The sequence below is a fragment of the Octodon degus genome, unplaced genomic scaffold (genome assembly GCF_000260255.1).
Source record: "Octodon degus isolate 3935 unplaced genomic scaffold, OctDeg1.0 scaffold00123, whole genome shotgun sequence".
In the NCBI taxonomy this organism is placed as follows: domain Eukaryota; kingdom Metazoa; phylum Chordata; class Mammalia; order Rodentia; family Octodontidae; genus Octodon; species Octodon degus.
In genome coordinates, this window is record NW_004524699.1 from 5061228 (window position 1) to 5082892 (window position 21665).

The 21665-nt window shown below is 56.9% G+C and overlaps 1 protein-coding gene across 1 annotated transcript in view; it reads right to left on the bottom strand.

The window, feature by feature from the left end:
• Lamc3 (laminin subunit gamma 3) overlaps window positions 1-21665 on the bottom strand; it is a gene marked incomplete at its 5' end in the record, with an annotated part of 50680 nt that overhangs the window by 3963 nt on the left and 25052 nt on the right. Inside the window, 14 exons of the mRNA XM_023700252.1 lie at window positions 1157-1356; window positions 3189-3291; window positions 4839-4988; window positions 5624-5771; window positions 5953-6087; window positions 7207-7283; window positions 7731-7936; window positions 9036-9177; window positions 10203-10381; window positions 10821-10963; window positions 11130-11283; window positions 11754-11999; window positions 14881-15072; window positions 17376-17600. Coding sequence (XP_023556020.1) covers window positions 1157-1356; window positions 3189-3291; window positions 4839-4988; window positions 5624-5771; window positions 5953-6087; window positions 7207-7283; window positions 7731-7936; window positions 9036-9177; window positions 10203-10381; window positions 10821-10963; window positions 11130-11283; window positions 11754-11999; window positions 14881-15072; window positions 17376-17600 — 2300 coding nt within the window. The remainder of the gene's footprint in view (window positions 1-1156; window positions 1357-3188; window positions 3292-4838; window positions 4989-5623; window positions 5772-5952; window positions 6088-7206; window positions 7284-7730; window positions 7937-9035; window positions 9178-10202; window positions 10382-10820; window positions 10964-11129; window positions 11284-11753; window positions 12000-14880; window positions 15073-17375; window positions 17601-21665) is intronic.

The window sequence follows — 21665 nt, forward strand, 5'->3', positions numbered from 1 at the left end:
CCCAGGAGTGAGTTTAGGACAAGTTCAGTCCCAGTCTTGGGACTGAATTCTTTGTTTTATTTATTTCGGTTTTGGTTTTTCCTCTGAGCCAACTATACAGTCCGCGCTGGCCTAGAACTTGTGGCAATTTTCCTGCCTCAGCCTCCTGAGTGCTGGGATTATAAGAATTAAGGATGCTACCATATCCAGCTAAAGTGGAGCTTAATTCTATCCGTGTGTGTGTGTGTGTGTGTGTGTGTGTGTGTGTGTATCTTCTTTTCTTTTTGGGGGTACCAGGGATTGAACTCAGGACCTTGCACTGGCCAGGCAGGTGCTTATGCCACTGAGCTACCCTCCCGGATGTTTTGTTTTGTCTTTTGGGAACAGGGTCTGCTATATGATAGGTTTTTTCAGGCATCCGGTACAGCAGAGAAACAGGCAGAAGGAAAAGGGGAAAGGGGCTTCACAATCTCTGAGGACACCGAGAGAATGTGGGGAAGACGAGAAACTCTCTGCAGCAGAACAAAGGGAGGCTGAGGCTTTCATGGCCCTCTGTCAGAGGTGGAGCGGGAAGGGGATGTTTAGATATACCTGGGGGAGCTGGCTGGGGGGCTTCCTTGAGGTGGTGGGAAGGGTGAGAGGAAATCGCACCCTGGGCTGAGCTGGAGAAGAAGGCGGGAGGTGGTCTTGGGAAGATGGGCTTTCGTTTTAAGGGCTTCAGCCATATTAGATGACCACCATGATGGTTTCAGCAATTCGTACTGGGGCTGGAACCTATCACGGTGCACTTCAGGCTGACTTCGAGCTCACTATGCAGAAAGACTGGCCTCGCAGCCATGCTCCTGCCTCGGCCTCCCCAGGGCAGGGATCATAGGCATGGGCCACCACCCCTGGCTGTGACTTAATTCTGAGGCTAGCTGGGCCTCAGGGCCCTCACCACATGCCACGGGAATTGCGGCGACACCTGTCTTGTGAGGAATCAACAAGGTCACCCAGGTGAAGCTGCCAGCCCAGCGTGGAGGACGCACTGGCCTTTGGAAGTGTGCAATATTCCATCCTGGACCAGGAAAGGAGCAGATCTGCCTGGGCAGAGTCTGCCCCCCAGAAGGCGGCCTTATCTGTCCCTGCCACTGGCTCAGAGGGAGGGAAGCCGTTGTTGCATAACCGTGGTCCTGACCTTGGCGCTGTCCTTGGCCAACAGCTCTGCTTCTCTGCTCTTCTTCCTGGCGCTGGAGGAGAGCGATGCCGCATTTCCCAGCATTCTCTCTGCTTGCTGGGTCCTCCTTCTGGTGTCTGCCAGGAGCCGGTCCCTGACCATGCTTGCTGTCCTCCACAGCGTGGCCTGGTCCTTGGGCCGAGGAAATCGCAGCTTCATTCCTGCAGAGCGGCCAAGGCTATCAAAGAACGAGGTTGACACCCGGATAGCCCGCCACCCAGTCACAGGTGGTGCCTGGTCAGCCCCAGGCCCTGGGCAGTGTGAATGAGGTTCGGGATGCCTGAGACGGTGTGGCGCCCTCCTGGGCTTACAGGAAACAAAAAGGAGCAAGGCACACTGCTTGGTGGAGTGAAAGATGCATGTGACATTGTGATATCACTTTAAGTCAGGAAATCACAAGGTCGGCCACCAGGACCTGGCCAGTGCAGGGGTGGGGATCTGCAGGGCCGGCACCATCTGTTCAGCTCTGGGGGGGTTCTGTTTCGTTTTTGCACTGAGCTACCTTCCCAGCACTTCCTATTTTGTATTTTGAGACAGAGTCTCCCTAAAATTGCTAAGTTGCCCAGGCTGGGCTAGAAGTTGTGATCCTTCTGCCTCAGCCTCTGAGTGCTGGAAGACAGGTGTGCCCCACCATGCCTGGCTAAGGGCCTTGAATATTTGGAAGTGTGCCCTTCAAGGCCTTAACAGAATGTGCCTGCTTGAAGCATTGCCTAAGCTTATTTAACCCACACCCCTTGGCAGAGGCTGGCAGAGCCTTGGAGACCAGGGGCAGCTGGCACATGTCCAACTTGTGCATTTTCCTAAATGCGGCAGGAGGGGGAGTTTGAAATGGGCTGTAAATGGGAGAAGGGGCTCGGGTGAGGCATGAAGCTGGGGTCTGTGTGAATTCTGCAGCAGGCCAAGAGACAGATTTGCATCCAGTGTGCAGAACTCTAAGAACCAGACAGCAGCAAGAGGCGACACCGTCCATGGGAGCAAGCGGCCTGCTGGACTGGAAGCAGATGGCGTCAAGACCTACATGGACCTAGAGCTCTAGCCCCATCCTATTCCACCACTGTGCATCACTGACTGATGTTCCTAAATGTTAGCCTAGGTACACAGGCACCAGCTGGGACTGGGACTTTGGGCCACTGGAGAACCTGGAGATGGGGCTCTGAGCCTCACTGTCTGCCCCAGAAGGTTGGGTCCATGCCTGTAGCCACATGGGGAGGGCAGGTGTGGGGCATGGGCCACGGCCAGGAGAGGCCTGCAGCCACATGGGGAGGACAGGTGTGGGGCATGGGCCATGGCCAGGAGAGGCCTGCAGCCACATGGGGAGGACAGGTGTGGGGCATGGGCCACGGCCAGCAGAGTCCTGGCTCTTGACCTCAGACCCCAAGGGTCACCTGGGCTTAGGTTTGCTCCTGTCCTTGTAGCTCATTGGCTAAAAAGCCCGGGGAAGGGCAAGGTGGCCTCTCTGGGGCCCAGAGGGCAGTACTGCAGAACCTGTAAGAGGCGGCCCAGGAGCGAGACTTGCAGGTTTCTGTCCCTACTCAGCTCCATCGGGGTTGAGCAGCAGTCCTTTCCTGAGTCTACCCACCTGTGAGCCAGGAACTCCTGGCCCCATTTTCCTGACACTCCAAAGGGGCCTGGCCTGATGTCATCCCACACCCCCTTCTAAAGAGAAACTTGGTCACCTCCCCATGGTCCCAGCTCAACCTGGCCCAGGGCAGCAGTATTTGCCCCAGGAACCTGACCCCTGTCAGAGTGGATCAGATCGGAAGTGGAGGGCCAGTGGCATCTGATTCCCTCCCCTTGTCCTAAGGGCTCTGTGTGGAGCCACTTGGGACAGTCACATGGGCTGTGCCAGGAAGCAGGGATATGGAGATCTAGGAGACATGTGTGAGGTTCTGGGGACCAGGGGACAGGGCTTCGGCTTTGCACTGGGCCTGGCAGGGTGGGTGGCTATCAGGTTCATGTAGCCCGGGACAAGGGCCCAGCAGGGCACACGTACCTTGAAGGTCAGCCAGCAGGGCCTTGGCTCCTGTCACAGTCATTGAGGCAGCCTGGACAGACAAGGAAGCCTGGGCCAGGGCAGCTGTCGCCTTTAGGCGTAGCTGAGAGAAAGAGGAGAGAGGTGGGGCAGCTACTTGGAGGGCTCAGGTGGGTCCCAAGCCCACACCGATGAGGCTGAAACATCACCAGGGCCCCAACACTGACACACACCGGTTACCAGGAGCACCGGGCGGTCTCATTACACAACTGTTAAACCCCATGTCTTCCAGGGAGACCCTGGCCTCATAGCAGCTCTGGAGAATCTCCTCTGAGGAATCTCAGAGCTCAGGCACAGCAGGAGAAGGAGACATCTGTGGCGACATTCTGCACAGGGCTGCTGCTGGCTGTGGAGTGGCCAACCTGAGCCAGCTCTGCTGCCACACACCCGCAAGGTCAGCGCCTGGGAGGCTGAGTGCTGTCCTCAGGTCTGGCCCTGTGGGATGTGGCTCTCAGGGAAGCCCAGGGAGTTATCCCTCTTCAACGTGGACCAGGGTGTTTAGGGCAGATCCGCAGGCCTTATCACAGGGACCCAACATGGTCAAGCTCCATGGGGTGCCAGGCCCTGGGCCAAGCGGCTGGGCAGGAAGATGAAGCTGGCACCCAGACAAAGCCATCACTGTCACTTTGCAGGATGCCACTTAGGTCCTGAGTCCAGACTCCAACCCCTGCACTATGGTGGCTGAAAGGCCAGCCCAAGGGGAATCTGTGCAGGGATGGGGGTGGGCGTCTCTGTGCTGTCTTTGTCACCCTCTGTAAGTCTGAAATTGTTCGCAAGGGAAAAGTTTTTCTCAAAAATCATCTTAAAGAGGTCTTTTGTACTTCAGTAGCTTGGCAGTAGCTGCCCAGCTGAACCCTACCATGCCTCGGTTCCTGAACTTCCGATCACTTAGCGCCATCTCCCCTTCTGGACACGGGAGGCCGGCTGCAGGGCTCAGCACCGCTCAGGGCCGGCTCACAGCAGCCGCTCACTGAACGGCTGGGACAGCAACTGAGGACGGCAGGAGGGAAGCTCAGCCAGGCCCAGTGACCCGCCTGGCATCCCAGCGCTCCGGGAGGCTGAGACAGGAGGGCCCTAATCTAAGCTCAGCCCAGGCAAGAGAGCGTGACTTTGTTTCAAAATGAAAAATAATAAAAATAAAGAAAGAAAAATGAAAAAATAAAAAGAAGCTGGGAATGGTGGTATACGCAGTCACCCCGATACTCAGGAGGCTGAGCCAGGAGAATCGCCATAAATTCAAAGTTAGCCTGGGATACATAGTGAGTTCAAAGTGAGCCTTAACTATATAGTGAGTCCTCAGAAAACAGTGACTGTCTCAAAATAAAATAAAGTAGAATAAAATAAAATAAAAAGGGCTAGGGATGTAGCTCAGTGTGAACCCTCTCCCCCATCTGCAAGGAACACAAACAGCACACCCATTCCAACTGTAACTGACACTGAGGGCAGTGGTGGGCAGATCTGACCTCTGTCTACCTGCTCTCCTCTCACTTCCTTCTCAGGATGCTGGGATTCCCTCCTGAGCTGTCTCCAAGCTACTTCCTGCCCCTCCCCGTCCTGCAACCCCTACCCCCAGAGCTCCCCCGGGGCCCCAGCTGAAGGTCAAGCTCTGACCTGCGTGAGGGGCTCCATCTTCTGCCGTGCTGCCTGGGCAGAGGCCTGGAGGGCCCCGGCAGCCTTGCTGGCCACGTGCTCTCTCGATGCCACCTTCTGCTCCAGGGCCCACACTTTGAGGTCCAGGTCCATGGCCTGAGACTGGGGAGGCTGTGGGGAGGCTGGGGTCAGGCGGCATCCTGAGTGTGCTGTACAGACCCGCTGCCTTTTCTGAGTGTGTGTGCATGTGTATACATGTGTATGTGTGTACCTGTGCCCTCACCCGTGCCCAAGCTGTGAGCACAAGCCGGTGCCTGGTGCCTGCTAAGCACACGCTGTGCCGCTGAGCAACACCCTGGCCAGCTTATTGGTCAGTTTATTCCTTGTCATCGCTCAGTGTCTGAGCTTAGACTCCCAGGATCACACGCAGACAGCTGACCAGCTGAGTTCCAGGCGCAGAGGGGCCCCTGAGTCCTCTCCAGCCCCAAGGACTCAGCCCTCACATAACCTCGTAGGTGAGGTCCACGTGACAGGTCCACGTCACGAGGCCCAGGGAAGGGAAGTGCTTGGCTGAGGTCATAGCTCAGGAGCGGAGCTGGGACTTCCTCCCACGCCCACCCGGTGTCCTTGCTAATGTTACTAGAATGGACAGAAGCTGCACCCGGATGTTACTGTCAGTCAGCAGCCAGGATCGCTGAGCCCACGCCCTGCTGAGCCCCACGGGTGGGCACCTCTCCTCCTGCCTGTAACTCCTCTGCCCCATGGCCCCACCCCACCTGCATGGCACTCCGAGGATACCAACTGACCGGGGCTCCAGGGGTGGCCAGGAAGGCCAGGCGCGGGGCTGCACTGTCAACGCCGTCCTGCACGGAAGCCAGCACCCTCCTGGCTTTGGGAAGCTCCCGGGCCACAGCCATGCCCAGCGCCCTCTGGGCCGCCTGGACCTCTAGGTACCTGGGAGGAAACAGAGGCCACAATGGCCTGCGGAGTGGGGCAGAGCCCCTAGCCTGTCCCTACCGCTGTCCAGGCGTCCGGCGGGAGTGGGCGGACGTGCAGAGCGCCTTGGACGGTCGGCAGCCTTTCTTGGGCAGCTCCTGGAGCCCAGGCCACGCCCGCCCACACTGGGGAGTCTCACCTGTCCTCCAGCTTGTGCTGGGTCTCCAGGGCCACGCCGCCATCCACCAGCCGCCACAGGAGCGCATAGCTGGTGTTGGAGGCCAGCAGGGCACGACGCACGGCAGCTTCGATCTCAGCAGCAGTGTCCCTGTGGCTGTGTGGGTCACAGCCCAGCCATCAGCAAGTGCTGCTGCGGAGGGGCCGGGCCTGAGCTCACCCCACTGCTCTCTACCTGTCCACCTGCGGGGGTGGGGACACGGACTGCAGCCTGGGACCAACCCGTTCCTGCTACCGATGAGCTATGTGCATCCTTTCATCACACACGAAAGCACCTCAGCTTAGCGGTGTGTTATGTGGTCACCCTGATGCAGAGGGCACAGAGGGAGTGGCCAAGGCAGCCGGGGTGAAAGTCTGGCACCGGCACTTTCAGGCTGTGTCTGAGTCCGTTTCCTTGTCTACAAAATGAAGCTAAGGTCTGTGGGGCTAAAGGAGAATGCTGCCACCAGTCCTATGCTTTAGCATGTTTATTTGAAGGTAGCCAAATAGCTCAGCGGATTAAAGCGCCTGCAAGCAGGCACAGGAGCCAGGAGTTTGATCCCGGGCCTGCCATGCTGGCCCTGCCCCCAGGGTGTGCTGAGATGGCAGTTGAGACTGGGCATGGTGGCGCGCACCTGTAATCCCAGCTCTTGGGAGGCTGTAAACAGGCGGATCACTACGAGTCCAATCTAGTAGTGAGACCCTGAACACCCTGTAGACCCTTCCCTAAAATACAAACAAAATGTTTATTTGGAGCACACTGTGTATGGTAGGACTCTACGCTGGCCACGAAAAGGAAACCAATAGAGACAAAAAGCAGGTACTTGGCGGCCAGCAGCTGAGGAGGCTGAAGAAAAGCGAGGTGTGATAGATAAACAAGGGCAGAGGCTGGTCCTGGAGATCAGTGTCCTAACACTGACTGTCATGCTTGTGGACTCTGACTACACCGAAACCACTGAATCAAACAGTATGTGAGTTGCATCTCAGTAAAACTGTTACCAAACAAAAAGGCATCCGACATTCGGACGTTTTCAGCGGAGCAAGCTCTGTGCGCCTCACCTCTGCCCATGCTCCCCCTGTGAACCCCTCCTTCCCGTGGTGACAAGGGCTACGCACGGGGCAGCTCTGGACTCACCTGACCCCAACTCCTGGGTGGGAACATTGGGGCAGACCCTGAGCCTGGACACCCTGGGAAGGGCTGACCCCACCCCATCCCTGGGCTGTGGGGTTCACTCACCTCCTGGCGAGGGCACGGGCCTCTGTGGCCAGACGGCTCCAGTTGGAGGGCTGTCCTGGCCCATCCTGGAGAACCACCTTTAGAGAAGAGAGGAACCTGAGGCCAGTCTGGAAGGCAAGGGCCACACCCGCTAAATTAGGTGCAGAGGCGGACCGCACCGGCAAGTTCCTGGTTCTCTCACTAGGCAGCCCAGGCTGGCCTCGAACTTGCAGCAATCCTGCCTCAGCCTCCTGAGTGCTAGGATTACAGGTGCACAACACCACACCCAGCTACTGCTGGTAATTTTATAAATGCACAAAGCTAGTTGAGTAAACATCCGGGGTGTGGAGCCCCTAAACAGAGAATTACTGGTGTCATTGCCTGCCACCTCCTGTGCCTTGTGTGGAGGCAGCACTGTGAGACCCCCAATGTGCAGATGACACCCCCCAGCCTCTCGTAGAGGGGAGGCAGGCTTAAGTGACTAGGTGACACTAGCTGGGGTATAGACCCAAACCAGGCTCAACGGGAGAGGGGGCCCCTGGTACCAGAGATGTGAGCATGCTAGTTGCGTGAAGAATCTCGTCTTGTGCAGACTCCAGGGTTGACCCCAGCTCAGCCAGCTGGGCACAGGTCTTCTGGGCTGCAGCCTGGGCACAGCCAGCGGCCTCTCTCAGCACCTGCAGCTGCTCCTGGGTGGACTTCACAGCACCTTCAAGGCCGGTCAGCTGCCCCAGGAGGGCTTCCCGTGCCCCTGCAGGAAGCCCACGGTCTGGAGTCACAGAGCAGGGAAGATGCCACATGAATGTCCCCAAGCCCGGGCTCCCTGGGCACCAACAGTACATCCCAAAGAAGAATTTGCCCATTCTACAGATGGAAAGGGTGAGCCTGTGAGAAGGTTAATGAAGACCCTGGGTCCCACACAGCAAGTTGGTCATGCATGAGGGATTGCAAAGGACCCAAGCCTGCTTAGAGCCACAACAAGCAATTCTGGGAGTTAGGACAGCAAGAACTCCTGCCCAGGTCAGCTCTATAATTCCCAATGAGGTTCACATGTGGGCACCTAAGATGTGCCAGCAGATCTCCTCTCTTCGATATCTCTATTAGGTTTATACCTAGATGTCCCCCAAGAGCCTCATGTGTTTATCTGTGGGGCTTCTGGATTATGGGTTTAGAGCGGATTTGCTGCTAGGAGGCAGGGCCTGGTTGCGAAAGGCGGGCCAACGGGCGTGGTCTGGTCATTTGGGCGTGGCCTTCTGTGGGGTGGGGCCTGCTCGTTGGGGGCGGGATCTGGAAGGGTTTGGCTCCTTGCTACTTCCTGTGCCCCACACGTGAGCCCCTTGTTTCTGCCATGCAGTCCTGCTGTGGACCAGCCAACCATGGCCTGAAACACGAGCCAAAAATAGACCTCTCTTCCTTTAAATTGTGCGTGTCAGGTACCATGTGCCCAGCTCGCTCTTGCGTGCTTCTGAACACACAAGTTCACAAAACAACCCCTTCACTTTCAGCGGTCTCGCCCTTTCTGCATCCCAGAGCCACGTTCCACCTGGCTTTGGGGACACACCTCCTTTTCCCTTAGTTACTTGTTATTTTCTAGGTACCACGCAGGGTGCTGGGAACACACAGAGGGACCGAGGTCAAGAACACACAGAGGGACAGGCCTCTGCCCATTCAGCACCTGGACAGGGCCGCCCAGCGTGCAGAGTGAGGGCGTGCAGGAGAACTGGCAAGGGCTGCCTGGGGACAGGACAGAGGTGAGTGGACCAGGGACCCCCAGGAGAGGCCCAAGAGAGACAGGACTGTACCCCACGAGAGCAGGCAGAAGGCTGCAGCCCACCCGCCCTGCTCTGTACCTGGCAGCAGGTGGCGACCTTGGTAGCCGTCCCCCCGGGGGGTGTCTTCCAGCAGAATGTCTAGTGGACCCCAGGGACTGCCACAGTCAGACCCCTGCAGCCACCCCTCCATCAAGGTCAGCCTGGCCTTCAGCTTGGCTACCTGTGGGGACAGGGAAGGAAATGTGTGGAGGATTGGTGAGTCCCACCTGGTGTCACACCTGGTTTCTGCAGGGCAGGCCGGCCTGCCCTTTGGGTTTTCTTCTTCAAGTTCTATACCAGACCTCAATGCAGAGGTCCTAGTTTGGTTTTTTTTTTTGTTTTTTTTTGGGGGGTGGGGGGCTGGGGCTTTTTAAAAATGTATTTAGGACAGGGTCTATAAGGTCTACAGAGTCTCACTACATATTCAGACTCATACTGATTCTCCTGTTTTCAGCCTCCCAAGCCTTGGGACATTCCTCCTGCCCCAGCCTCCAGGCCCTTGCGCTTGCCAGGCAAGCATTTATTCTCTGGGCTATCTCCCCAACACCTCTTCTATATTTTTGAGACAAAGCCTCACTATGTAGCCTCAAATTTATGGAGTTCCTCCTGTCTCAGGCTCCTGCATGCTGAGATTATAGGCATACCATACCCAGCTTATGTGCCTCCATACCCAGCTTTGATGGCAAAATCTGACCTGAACCCAGCTGGGAGCAAAACCGGGAAAAGCTGAGCATTTATTTACGCTCATGGTGCCAGTAAGCTTGCTGTCCTGTATAAGGCTCAGCAGCTGTACTTACAGGGCGGCCCGCGTGCCTGGGGGAAGGGAACCCCATGCTCAGCACAGGCCACTTCTCTGTCTACCACGTGCCTGGGAGCCCCACTGTGGCCAGCAAGGGGCTGCAGGGTTGAAGTGGGAGGGAGCAGGGGGTCACTGAGGCTGCCCCTGCCTTGGTGCAAAATGAGTGAGGCTCGGAGAGGGGATCCTGCTGGGCCAACCCCAGCACCCCAGCTCCTCACTCCACACCACCCACCCACCTCGATCCTCAAAATTCTACTTGAATTCTACATGTGGTGGCACATGTCTGTCACGCCAGTGTTTGGGAGGCTGAAGCAGGAGAGTCGCTGTGAGTTCCCAGTGCCCAACGTAGAGCCAGCACACATAGGGGCATGGAATGGAGGGCCAGGGCCGAGGCCAAGCAAGCTCACCTCCTCCTTCACCAGGCTGTAGCAGGGCGGGCACTCCTGGCAGTGTGTGCCGCCTGCTGCAGGAAAGAAGTTGTCCTGGCAGCGGTCACACTTGTAGCCCACGAAGCCGGGCCGGCACACACATGTGCTGTTCTCGTGGCACTGGGCCTGGGCGGCGCCCAGCAGGGAGCACCTGCAAGCTGGGGGTCAGCAATGGTGCATACGTGGGCTCTACCTGCACAGTCCCCAGCCCCGCACCCCCAGGTCTGGTACCCCTGGATGCTGGGGCGGTCTTAGGCAGATTCCTGAGCCCTTCTCTTCAGATGCCAATCAGAACCAGGGCCTAAGGGAACAGGAACTGCCAGTGCAGCCCAACCAATGACTGGGGAAACTGAGGCTCACAGAAGTGACGCAGTAAGCCCAGACACACAGGGATTAACAATAGCTCCAGGGACACGGTCCAAAGCCGCTACTGGGACCTGCCACTCCTCCCCACAGTGTCCTGTGCTCCATTTCTCTGTCCACGTGCAGACCCCCACCCAGGCGTCTGCCATCCCCTCTCCAGCACCATGGCCGTCTTGCAGGGGGACCTTGGCCCCCGCCCTTGTTCCCTGTGGACTCTGGGCTTGGCTTGCTTACCTCGGCAGCCCCTGATGGAGAAGCCAAAGAAACCTGGCTGACATCTGTCACAGGCCAGGCCTGCAACACCGGGGCGGCAGTGGCACTGCCCGGTCCCAGGGTGGCACTGATTCCCCTGGGAGCCCAGCGGGTGACATGCACAGCTGTAACAGGGGCAGGGACAGGTCTGAGGCTGTCCAGGTCACTCCCAGCCCAGCCTCCGCAGGGCCCAAGGGAGCCCTGGCCCCATGGAATACCCCACCAAGTAATCGGTTCAGGGGACAAATGTGCCCTGGAGAGGTCACAGCCTGCTGCAGCCCCACCGCCCACCTGCGGCAGCCTCTGCCTGGCTGGAGGTCATAGAAGCCAGGGCTGCAGAGGCTGCAGTCTCTGCCAGTCACGTGGGGCAGGCAGGCACACTGGCCGGTGGCTGAGTCGCAGGGCGTCTGCTCACTGACAGAGCCCCCCGGGCTGCAGCTGCAGGCTGTGGAGAGAGCAGGGCAGGGTGTCAGGGAATAATGTAGGGAGGTCCACAACAGGGCATCCTGAGGAGGTTGATAAACAGGGGGAGCCCCAGAGATTATGCTTAATGAGCTCCTCAGGGAAAGGGCTCAGGCCTCAGCCATTTGCTCTGTTGTTGGGGAAACAGTGGAGGTGGCACAGGGCTGGAATCCCAGCACTCTAGGAGGCTGAGGCAGGAGGATCTCAAATTTGAACTTAAACTGAACAACTTACTGGGCCCCTAGCTGAGACCTGAACTCCCTGTTTCTAAGTTTCTAAGATGTAGGGGCTGAAAGGGACCCTGAAGAAGGGCAAGGCCCTGCTCTGTGGAGAGAAGGAGGGGAGAGGGTGAAGCTGGACTAAGGACTCCTCGGCCCCCTCTGTGCACCTCAGCCAGCGTAGGACACAGGGCCCCGCTGGCCCTACTGGTGGGTGCAGGCGGCAGACACTCACGCGTGCACTTGTCCGCTGGCCGCAGGGCCAGGGCGCTGCTGTAGAAGCCTTCGCGACACCGCTCACAGTGCTCCCCGGTCGTGTTGCGCAGGCAGCGCAGGCAGCGGCCAGAGAGGGGGTCACAGTTGCCCACGGCGTTCGGATCCACGTTCCCACTGCACTGGCACCGGCGGCAGGGCAGGGGGGCTCCAGAGAGCCCCAGCGGGTCCCCAAAGAAGCCATCGTCACAGCTCTCGCAGCGCCGCCCTGTGCAGAAGGGCGGGGGTGAGCAGTGTTGGCGAGGCAGGCCTTGCCCAGGCCTCCCTGGGGCAGAGGGAGCCCCTGGGCCAGGTTCTTGCCTGCTGCTCCCTGGCCGTGTGGTCTGCGGCAAGCTGCAGTGCCACCCTGAACTCTAGGCTCCCATCCGCAGCGCCTACCGGGACCACAGAGACAGCTCAGGGCAGTTGTTTCTTTTCTCTTCATTTTGTCTTTTGAGATGGGGTCTCACTTTGGAGCTCAGACTGGCTTCAAACTTAGGGCGCTCCTCAAGCCTCAGCCTGCCCAGTGCTGGGACTACAGGTGTGCGCTGCCACCATGCCCGGCCCCCGCTGCCATCTTGCCCCTCCCACGGTCATCCTCTCCATCATCAGGGCCACTGCTGCCCGCCTCCTCCTGTCGTCACCTTGGTCATGACCTTACCCTCCGCCACCATCATCTCGATCATTTGACCATGACTTTACCATCAGCTTCTCTGTGGTCTCCATCCATCCCTGTCCTTCCTGTCACCCACTTTCTGGCCCCTTTACCTCTGTGCTCCCCTGGACACTCGGTGTCCCCCTTCCATCCTGCCTTGGGCTGCTCCGGGGTCGGACATCTTGAACCACAGAGAGCTGGGATGTGAGGAGGCTTTGGCAAGGTGGTAGCCAGGAGGCCCAGGAGGACACCAAGGGCACAAAAGTGGACATCGCCCTCCTTGGCAATCACACCCCCTCTGTATGTGTCCCTGGGAAGCAGCTGTTTGGGGATCCAGAGACCCAAATATAGCCGTGGAACCCAGAGTGGCCAGAGAATGGTATTTGCACGCTTCCCCTGTGATGAGCACATACTAATTTCATTTTTTTTTAAATTTTTTTTTTTCTAATTTCATAGTTTAAAAAATAGTGGTTGTCAGCTGGGTGCAGCGGCACAGGCCTCTAAGCCCAGCCTTCTAGGAGGATTGCAAGTCAGAGCCTAGTCTGGGCAATTTAGAGACTTAGCAAGGGCCTGTCTCAAGATAAAAAGCCCTGGGGATAGCCAGGTGAGGTGACGCATGCCTGCAATCCCAGCGCTTGGGCGGCCAAGGCCGAGGCAGGAGGATTGGGGAGAGCCTGAGACCAGCCTGGGCTGCAAAGTGAGTTCAAGGCCAGGCTGAACTGCACAATAAAACTGTCTCAAAAAGACAAAAAAAGCAGGCCGGGGAGATGGCTCAGTGGAATAAGCACTTGCCTGGCAAGCGCAGGAGCCAGAGTTCAATCCCTGGTTTCCCCAATGCTGGGGACCTAGTTCTGGTTCTGGTTCTGGTTCTGGTTCTGGGGCAGGGGGCAGGCTGCCCTGCCTTGTCCTCTGCGGCTGGAGGGCCCTGGGGACCTGCTTTTAGAAAGGCCCCCTGGGAAGCAGGGCTTTGGAATGCGGGCAGACTGGCTGCAGCAAGGCTAGTTGATGGAGACCACGATGAAGCCAGCGCTGAGCAGGCTGAAATTGACCAGCTGGCTTCCACGTTTACTTGTGAGTCTGCCCCAGGCCGAGGCCCCCGTGTGCAGACGGCATGCTCATAGGAAGCAAACCTCTGTGAGATCTTGGTCTTAGCCCCCAGAGAATCTCGAATTCTGTGAGAGGGTGGTTTTGATCCTCCTGGAGCCCTAACATCACACCCCTGGCTCCTGTATTTAAGGCTTCACTCTCTGCTCATTTGGGAGACTTCAGACCTGATCAGTCTGCATTAACTAAGGGATAATATTAACGCGTTAGCTAACGAGTCCAGCCAGACACAGGAGGATGCAGCAGGAGCCTGCTTCCGGGAGAGCGTGAAAGAAAGGACAGCGCTGTCACAGGGCAGGGGCAGGAGCAGGGGTGGAGGCGGGGAGGAAGCGGCTGCATCAGTTAATGGGGTAGAGGCTCTGCCTGGGGCGAGGGAGAGGAACACGCAGCAAAATGATGGTGAAAGCCGAGGATTTTATATCGCATATTTTACCACAATGAAAAATTAATAACGTAATATAAAAAAGCCACTTAATTGCGTGCTGTAAGTGGGTGAATTGTTGAGCATGTGAATATCCCAAAAGCTATTAAAAAAAAAAAAATCAGATGTCATGGAGAGTCCAGAGTCCTGCAGCAGGAATGAGAAAGGGGGCAGTGCTGGGAATTTGGAGGGCAGGGAGGTCTCCCTCACACGCTATCTAATGGCATTTAAAAAAAAAAAAAATACACAAAACTTTATGTATTTGGTACAGGGTCTCACGATGCAACTTGGAATCATAGTGATCCTCCTGTTTTAGGCTCCCCAGCCCTGGGGTTACAGGCATGCGCCGCTGGGGCAGGGCTGGCACAGCATGCGGAGCTGGCGATCGAATGTGGGTCCTTGTACTTGCTGGGCAGCCGCTGACTGCTGAGCGATCTCGCTATCTCTGTGGCCCTTGATGGCATTTTTTTAAAAAGCTGAAAGATTTTTTTGGTGTTTTGAGATAGGGTCTCACTGTGTAGGCCAGGCTGACAGCTCCAGGGATCCTCTGCCTCAGGCAAGCGGCCCCACGCCCAGCTTGAAAGCTGTAAGTTTAGGTCCCAGCTTTTCCACCTTTGCCGCGGGTCAAAATTTCCCAGGGAACCCTTCAGGGCTACAGGCCCTCGGGCTCTATCTGAAGCCGTGACACCTGGCTGCACCAGGCCAGGATGCAGCATGGCATTTTCAGAACTCATGGGAATGTACCCCGGGCTGTGACAGCACCCCTCGCTGGGCTGTGGCTTTGACTAGGGGACTCAAGTGTCCCTGGAAGTCATCCCTGCCACCCCTAAGCTGGGATTTCCCCCACCGGCCACACCCCAAGGCTGGGACCCAACCCTGGGGCCTGGGTAGAATCAGGCCTGGGGCAAGCCCAGGGCCGGTGGCACTCACCTCTCTGGCCCGGGGGGCAGTGTGTACACACCACCTCACCGTCACTCCCTGGCATGGTGGTGCAGGCCGACTGGCCAGGACAGGGACAGGGCTTGCAGTCGTTGGCTTGGCCTGAGAAGGGGTTGCCATAGAAACCTGGCAAGCAGCGCTCACAGGATGGGCCCTCGGTGTGGTGGTCACACAGGCAGGTCCCTGAGGGGCAAGAAAACACCCACTGGCCAGAGCCCTGGACGTGAGAGGGTGGGTATCCTGCAAAGAGGCCACGCAGTTCCTCCCAGGCAGGCGTGGGGCAGGGGACGCAAACACCCCAGGTCCAAAGCCACTACTAGCGAGCCGTCCATAGCTCTCACCGCGATGTTCTCACCCAGAAAGTGGGAATCACGGTGGCACCGACCTCAAAGGGCTCTGTCCGGGCTCAGGCAGGCCGCGTGCTCATAGTGCCCCCACCCCTGACTCCCTCTGCCCCCAACTCCCGGGCACAGGTCGCCAGCATCTCTGTGCTCACTGCTGGCTCGCATTCCAGAGCTGCCTCCAAACCACCTGAAGGCACAGCCAGCATCGTTTTTCTTTTTTGTGACACCAGGGATCAAACCCAGAGGTGTTCTACCTGATCTACCTCCCCAGTCCTTCCTGTTTTTTGTTCAGAGACAGGGTCGAAGTTACCCAGGGTGGCCTGGCCATTGCAATTCTCCTGCCTCAGCTTCCCAAGTAGCTAGGATGACAAGTGGGTATTGCCACCCTGCTTCCTGTGTCCTCTTAGTCAAGGGACCTCAAGGCAGAGGGACTCACCTGAAAGGAGGCACAGAGCTGCACAACCTTGGCATCCCCATGCAGAGGTTCACCCTGTGTGGGGTCCATGGACACCTGGGGCTGTCCTGACTGTGCTGAGACAGGCAGTGGGCAGCACGTAGAGGCTCCTGGCTCTAGCCTGAGCAGTGGTGGCTGCTCTGCCCCATCACAGATGAGGATGTGTCCATGCTCTGCAGGAAGCCTTGGCAAAGCTCGGGGAGGCACACTGGTCCCATCCCGTGAGAGAACTCTGCTTCCTCAATAGGGTCTGCCTGGGGTCGGCATGGGAGGATAGGGAAGCCTCATCTGGGTTAGATTGGTGATGCCTGCCAAGGGCAGAGGAAGCAAGGACATCCATGTTCCTCGGTGCCCAGCACCACCTGCCTTAGGGCCGAGGGTGGGTGTGTAGGCCCACGTCCAGCCCCTTCAGCACCTGGGGCCTGCGTGACCTGAGCCCGGTCTCCCTGTGTGCTCTGCTATGGGAAGCCGGAAGTGAGCAGTTGTTCTGGGCGGGCAGGAGAGCGGGAGGTGGCCTATGGCACTCACTGAACCTCAGGTCCCTCTCCAGGATGGGACAATAATGGTGCAGGAGTCAACAGTGTGGTGCGATGCTTGAGCAGTGGGCTGGTGATGTTATTTGCTACTTCCCGGTGACCTCAGGTAAGGACTTTGGTCACTGCGCTTCCCCAGGGCAGACCCCGGGGCTCGCCCAGTTAGTGACACTGAGCTTCAGGGTGAACGGGCTGTTGTTTCAGGGCCTGGAACTGTGCAGAGATCCCTGTCCCACCGCACAGGAAGCAGGTCAGCTCAGGAAGGACAGTGACTTTCCCGTCCACCAGCCGCCAAGAGGTGAGGCTGGCATGTTTGTGGCTCCAGGCTGACACCCGGGAGCTGCTGTCCCTCGTGTGGCTCTGTGAATGTCCTCCTGCTGTGGTCACCTGTCACAGGAATGTCTCTGCCCTTTATTTTTGTTTGTTCTTGAAATAGGCTGCAGTTCAGGCTGGCCGTAGACACATGGCAATCCTCCTTCCTCAGCCTCTCAAGTGCTGCATTTAGGGCCTGCCAGATAGCTCAGCGGATTAAAGTGCCGGCTTAGGCAGACACAGGGGTCAGAGGTTAGATTCCCCTGCTTGCTGTGACAGCCCCGCCCCCAGGGCGTGCTGAGAGGGCCACTGAGACTGGGCATGGTGGGACGCAACTGTAATCCCAGCGCTTGGGAAGATGAAAATAGGAGAATCGCTACGAGTCCGATCTGTGTAGTGAGACCCTGTAGACCCTGCACTACATGCAAAAAAAGAAAAAGAAAGAAAAAAGAAAAGAAAAAGAAAAAAAGCTTATCCAAGTGCTGCATTTGCAGGTGTGCCTCACTGTGCCTGGCAGCTTCTGCCTTTCTGCACCATGAATGTCTGGCAGGGTCCCTGAGGTCTTCACGGAGCTCCTGGAAGAAGAGACTCATCCAGAGAAGGGGTGGGCATGAGGACAGACAGCCCGGGGTGGCTGGCTGGAGGGCTCACCAATGCACACACGTTCCTCCGCACAGAGCTGATGTGCAGCTTCCAGTGGCTACGTAATTAAGCTAGGAGATGCCCTGGCAGGGGCCTGAGCATGGCCGAGTGCCCCTGGGATGCATGCCAGGCTGCCCCACGTGGGCCTGTGCAGTGCTTGCTGCAGCCCGGGTGGCCACGTGTGGGGTGTCAGGGACTCACCTGTTCTGGGGTCACAGGTGCCATGCTGATTACAGGTGCAGGGGACACAGCTGGCATATGGACCCCCCCGCAGGGTCTCCCTCTTGTATCCCGGAGCACAGGATTCGCAGAACTGGCCCGTGTAGCCCTGGGGACAGGAGCAACTCTCCACCCAGGTGGCTGGCGGGGACAGTCCCTGCTGGGCCCGAGCAGTCGTGAGCCGCACCTCACTCAGGAGTGCCTGGCCTGCAGGGCGAGGAGAGACGGCAGTTGAGAACATGACTCGCAAGTATTCCTGTCCCTTCCACAGGGTGACAGGCCACATCTAGAGGCGGCTGGGATTTTTCTTGAACAGTCAGATTTACAGAACAAGAACCGGGGAGGGGGCCTGAGGTGGATGAGGTATGATAAAAAATGTGGCAATTGTTGAAATTTTTAAAACTCGGATACAGTAAAAGGCACACGCCCATGAACCCCCTGAAAATCTTTCCCCTTGTGCGGTGTCATAAAAACTGCCGTGAGTGCCGCCGCTGGGCACCATTCCACGGAAAGGCGGCTCAGAGCGCCACGCTGCGTCCTCGTCCACCTTATTCGCTGGATCTGGCACCATGTGACTTCAGGCTCCTCCCCAAAGTCGAAATGACTGGTCAGGACATCGAGGCAGCCCTAGCAGGCAGCTCAGACCCTCAGGAAAGGGGACCCAGAGCAGCTGCAGACAGCGGCGAGACGTCACGATCAGAGCCTTTTACTGCGAACCGTTTCTTTAGATTTAAATACTATCGTGCGTTTCATTCACACCCAGCCAGTGGTGACGCACCTCCGCAGCGCCCGCGAGGCCCTGAGTTCCACCCGCACCACCAACGGAGGTGGGTGACAGTCTCATGGGGAAGTGTCCATTGTCCTGGGTTACTAAAGATACATCAACTCAGGTAACAAAGAAGCATCCCCAGACCCCAGACTGGAAAACGTCTTGAAAACCAATTATAGGGTTGGTCAGATAGCTCAGCAGACTAAAGTGCCTGCTTAGGCAGAGCGCAGCGGCCAGGGTTCAATCCCTGGCATGCTGTGCCAGCCCTGCCCCTGGGGCGCGCTGAGATGGTGAGTGGACTGGGTGTGGTGGCGCACACCTGTAATCCCTGCACTTGGGAGGTTGAAAACAGGAGAATCACCATGAGACCGATCTACATAGTGAGACTCTGTAGACCCTGTACCAAACACATTTTTAAAAAAATTATATATTGGTGTGGCGGCACATGCCTGTGATCCCAGCATTCAGGAGGCTGAGGCAGCAGGATCCCCATGAGTTTGAGGCCAACCTGGATTACATGGTGTGATCCTGTCTCAGAAAAAAAGAAAAGAAGACCCATTATGGTGGAGGACTGGGGAGTGGGGAACTCACAGGGCCTGCCCTTAGCCGGGTGCTCTCTCTGGACAAAGTTTAAAGTGTATTTCCTGATTTTTTTTTTTTTTTTTAAGCGTATTTAGTACAGGGTCTACAGGGTTTCACTACACAGATTGGACTCATAATAATCCTTCCTGTTTTTCAGCCTCCCAGGTGCTGGGATTACAGACACCCACCATGACGCTCAGTCCAAATCAATGTCTGTCTCAGCTCGCCCTGGGGTGGGGCCAGCACAGCAGCAGGCCAGGGATGAACTAAGTAGGCACTTTAATCTACTGAGCTATCTGGCCAGCCCTCCTAAGGTTTTAAGGGACTTAAAAGGAATTGACACTAACGAATGTAACACCACAATAATTTCAGTGTTTCTTTTAATGGGAGGATTTCAATTGAAAAGAAGCTAATTGACATAGAAATGACAGTGAAATTTCCTATTTGCAAGGAAAACGAACATTTTCTATCCAAGTAGACAACAATGTGCTCATTTTGAAAATAAATCTGACCACATTTGGGGGAAAACAGCCCTGTGTGGTTGTGGGAATGCGGAGTGGCAGGAACTGCTGCCGGTACCCAGGGGCAGAGGTGCCCATCAGACCAGCCTTTCCAAGCACATGTGCTTGAGCACACGCACACACAGGCACATACATGTGAGCACACATACATGCATGCATGCAAGGTACACATGTGCACATATGCACACACATGTACATACAAACACATGCACACACAGGCATACACATGCACATACATGCGCACACAAACACACCAGCATACACACATAGGTACACATGTGCACACACACACACACACAGGCACCCACACACATGCACACACACATGCACAGACCAACTGTCAACTCTGGGCAAAATATTAAAATGAAGGCTCTGCGAGTGCGGCTGGCAGATGGCGGGCAGACGCTGCCACTCATCACAGCAGAGCCGGGGACAGCCTTTCTGAGGGGAGCCTTGGCAGCTTCTCCCGACATCCAAGATGCGTGTTCCTTGCCTAATGTTTCTCCCCCAGGGTGTTGTTGTGAAGACACGCATGTGCGATGCAGGCACCAGGTAGGTCCCCCTCCTGTGGCCCTGTGCATCCCTCCTGTGAGCCAGGCATGGGGGCCCGCTGGACCCTCCCGCAGGCATCTGTGCCATGGACTCCTACGAAGTGGGCAGAGAGAATCAACCTTTTCTATAAGATGCCAAGGAGCAGTGGCCGAGAAACTGCTAACAGAAGAAAGAAGCCCCAACATACTTCACTGTGCGAGCAAATTTCTATATTTTTGGGAGGGCGTCGTTTAGAGACAGGATCTTGCTATGTAGTGCAGGCTGGCCTTGAACTCTGTGTAGCCCCAGCCATCCTTGAACTCACAGCGATTCTCCTGCCTCAGCTTCCCGAGCACTGGGATTACAGGGAATGACTAGAGGTGTTGGGAAGAGCAAAGTGTGATTTCCGGGGCACAGGAGGAAGTGGGGGGCTGTTGGGGAGCTGACAAGGAGGGGGGCACATGCAGTGAGACCACAACTCCGAGGCAGAGGGGGCTCCGAGCATGGCTGTCAGCTAAGCCACAGGCTCCCCAGGAGCAGAATCATCCAGAAATCCACTGGCCTTGGGTTGTCATGACAGCAGGGACCTGCACGGGGCTAGAGACACTTTGACTTGCAGTGAGTAGAAACTTTGTCTCTGTAACCTCCCAACATCCTACTGGGTGTCACAAGGGCAGAAATACGCCTCTGGGGACATCTGAGACAGCCAGGCGTGGTGACATGCTCCCATGATCCCAGCACCTGGGAGGCTGAGGCAGGAGGATTTCAAATTTAAGCCCACCCATGGCAACTCAGTGAGAACTGCTCTCCAACTTTTATAAAGGGCTGAGGATGTAGTTGTGTGTAAAGGCCCCAGCTGACAACGACCTGGCAACTCTGTCAGGTGACGACTTCGACTCGACAAACTTACGGGATCTGAAGGATTAGATCGGTGCCACCCAGTGCGACATCAGACACCTGGCACTGTGGCTTCCCCGCTAATGAGCAGTCGCTCTGCCAAGCACCCTTCTCTAGCGAAGCCACAGAACCAAACCACGGAGGCTAAGGAATGCTTGCCACAGGACTGTGAGCACGGCAGTCGGATGAGCCACCCTGGCTGCCCTCTGTGAGTGTCCCCACACAACACGCTTACACATCAGGGCGAGCAAACTGTAGGGCAACTGAGTATATTTAAAAATCTGTCACAGCAGAAGCCACTTTGCCAGGAATCCCTCTCATCTATTTCCCTTTGCTTTGGACACACTCACCCCACCGTCCTGCTACTTCCTGCAGCAGTTCTGGGGTCTTCTTTTCTTTTTTTTTAATGTATTTGGTACAGGGTCTCATGACACAGCTCAGACCAGTAGTGATCCTCCTGTGTTCAGCCTCCCCAGGGCTGGGGTTACAGGCATGCGCCACCACGCCCGGACTCGGTCATGGCTCAGTGTGCCCAGGGGGCAGGGCCGGTGCAGCATGTGGTGCGGGGGGTCGGACCCCGGTCCCTGCACTTGCCTAGGCAGGCGCTTAGTCTACTGAGCTATCTCGCTGGCCTGACTCTTCTTTTTGAGGGGCTATAGTTGCGCTGTTGTGGCTGCCTCGGTGCCCCGAATGGGTTTGAAATGTTTCCCTGTCATGATTGATAGATTCTGGCCAGAGTACATGCTGCTAAATTACCATGGCCCTGATTCCACATGGCTTAATCCCAAAAACAACAGCTACCTTCCCAAGGACCGCGTCCTCCTTCTCTCCCCGCCACCCCGTCCCGGATATCACACACACAAGGGAGCCCCCGATCAGCTCCTTGTATGTCATCGCCAAATCTGTCCCTCAAATTCTGTCCCTGGAAAAAGCCCATAAGATCTTAGCCTCCCTGTCTCAGGGGAGAGGACC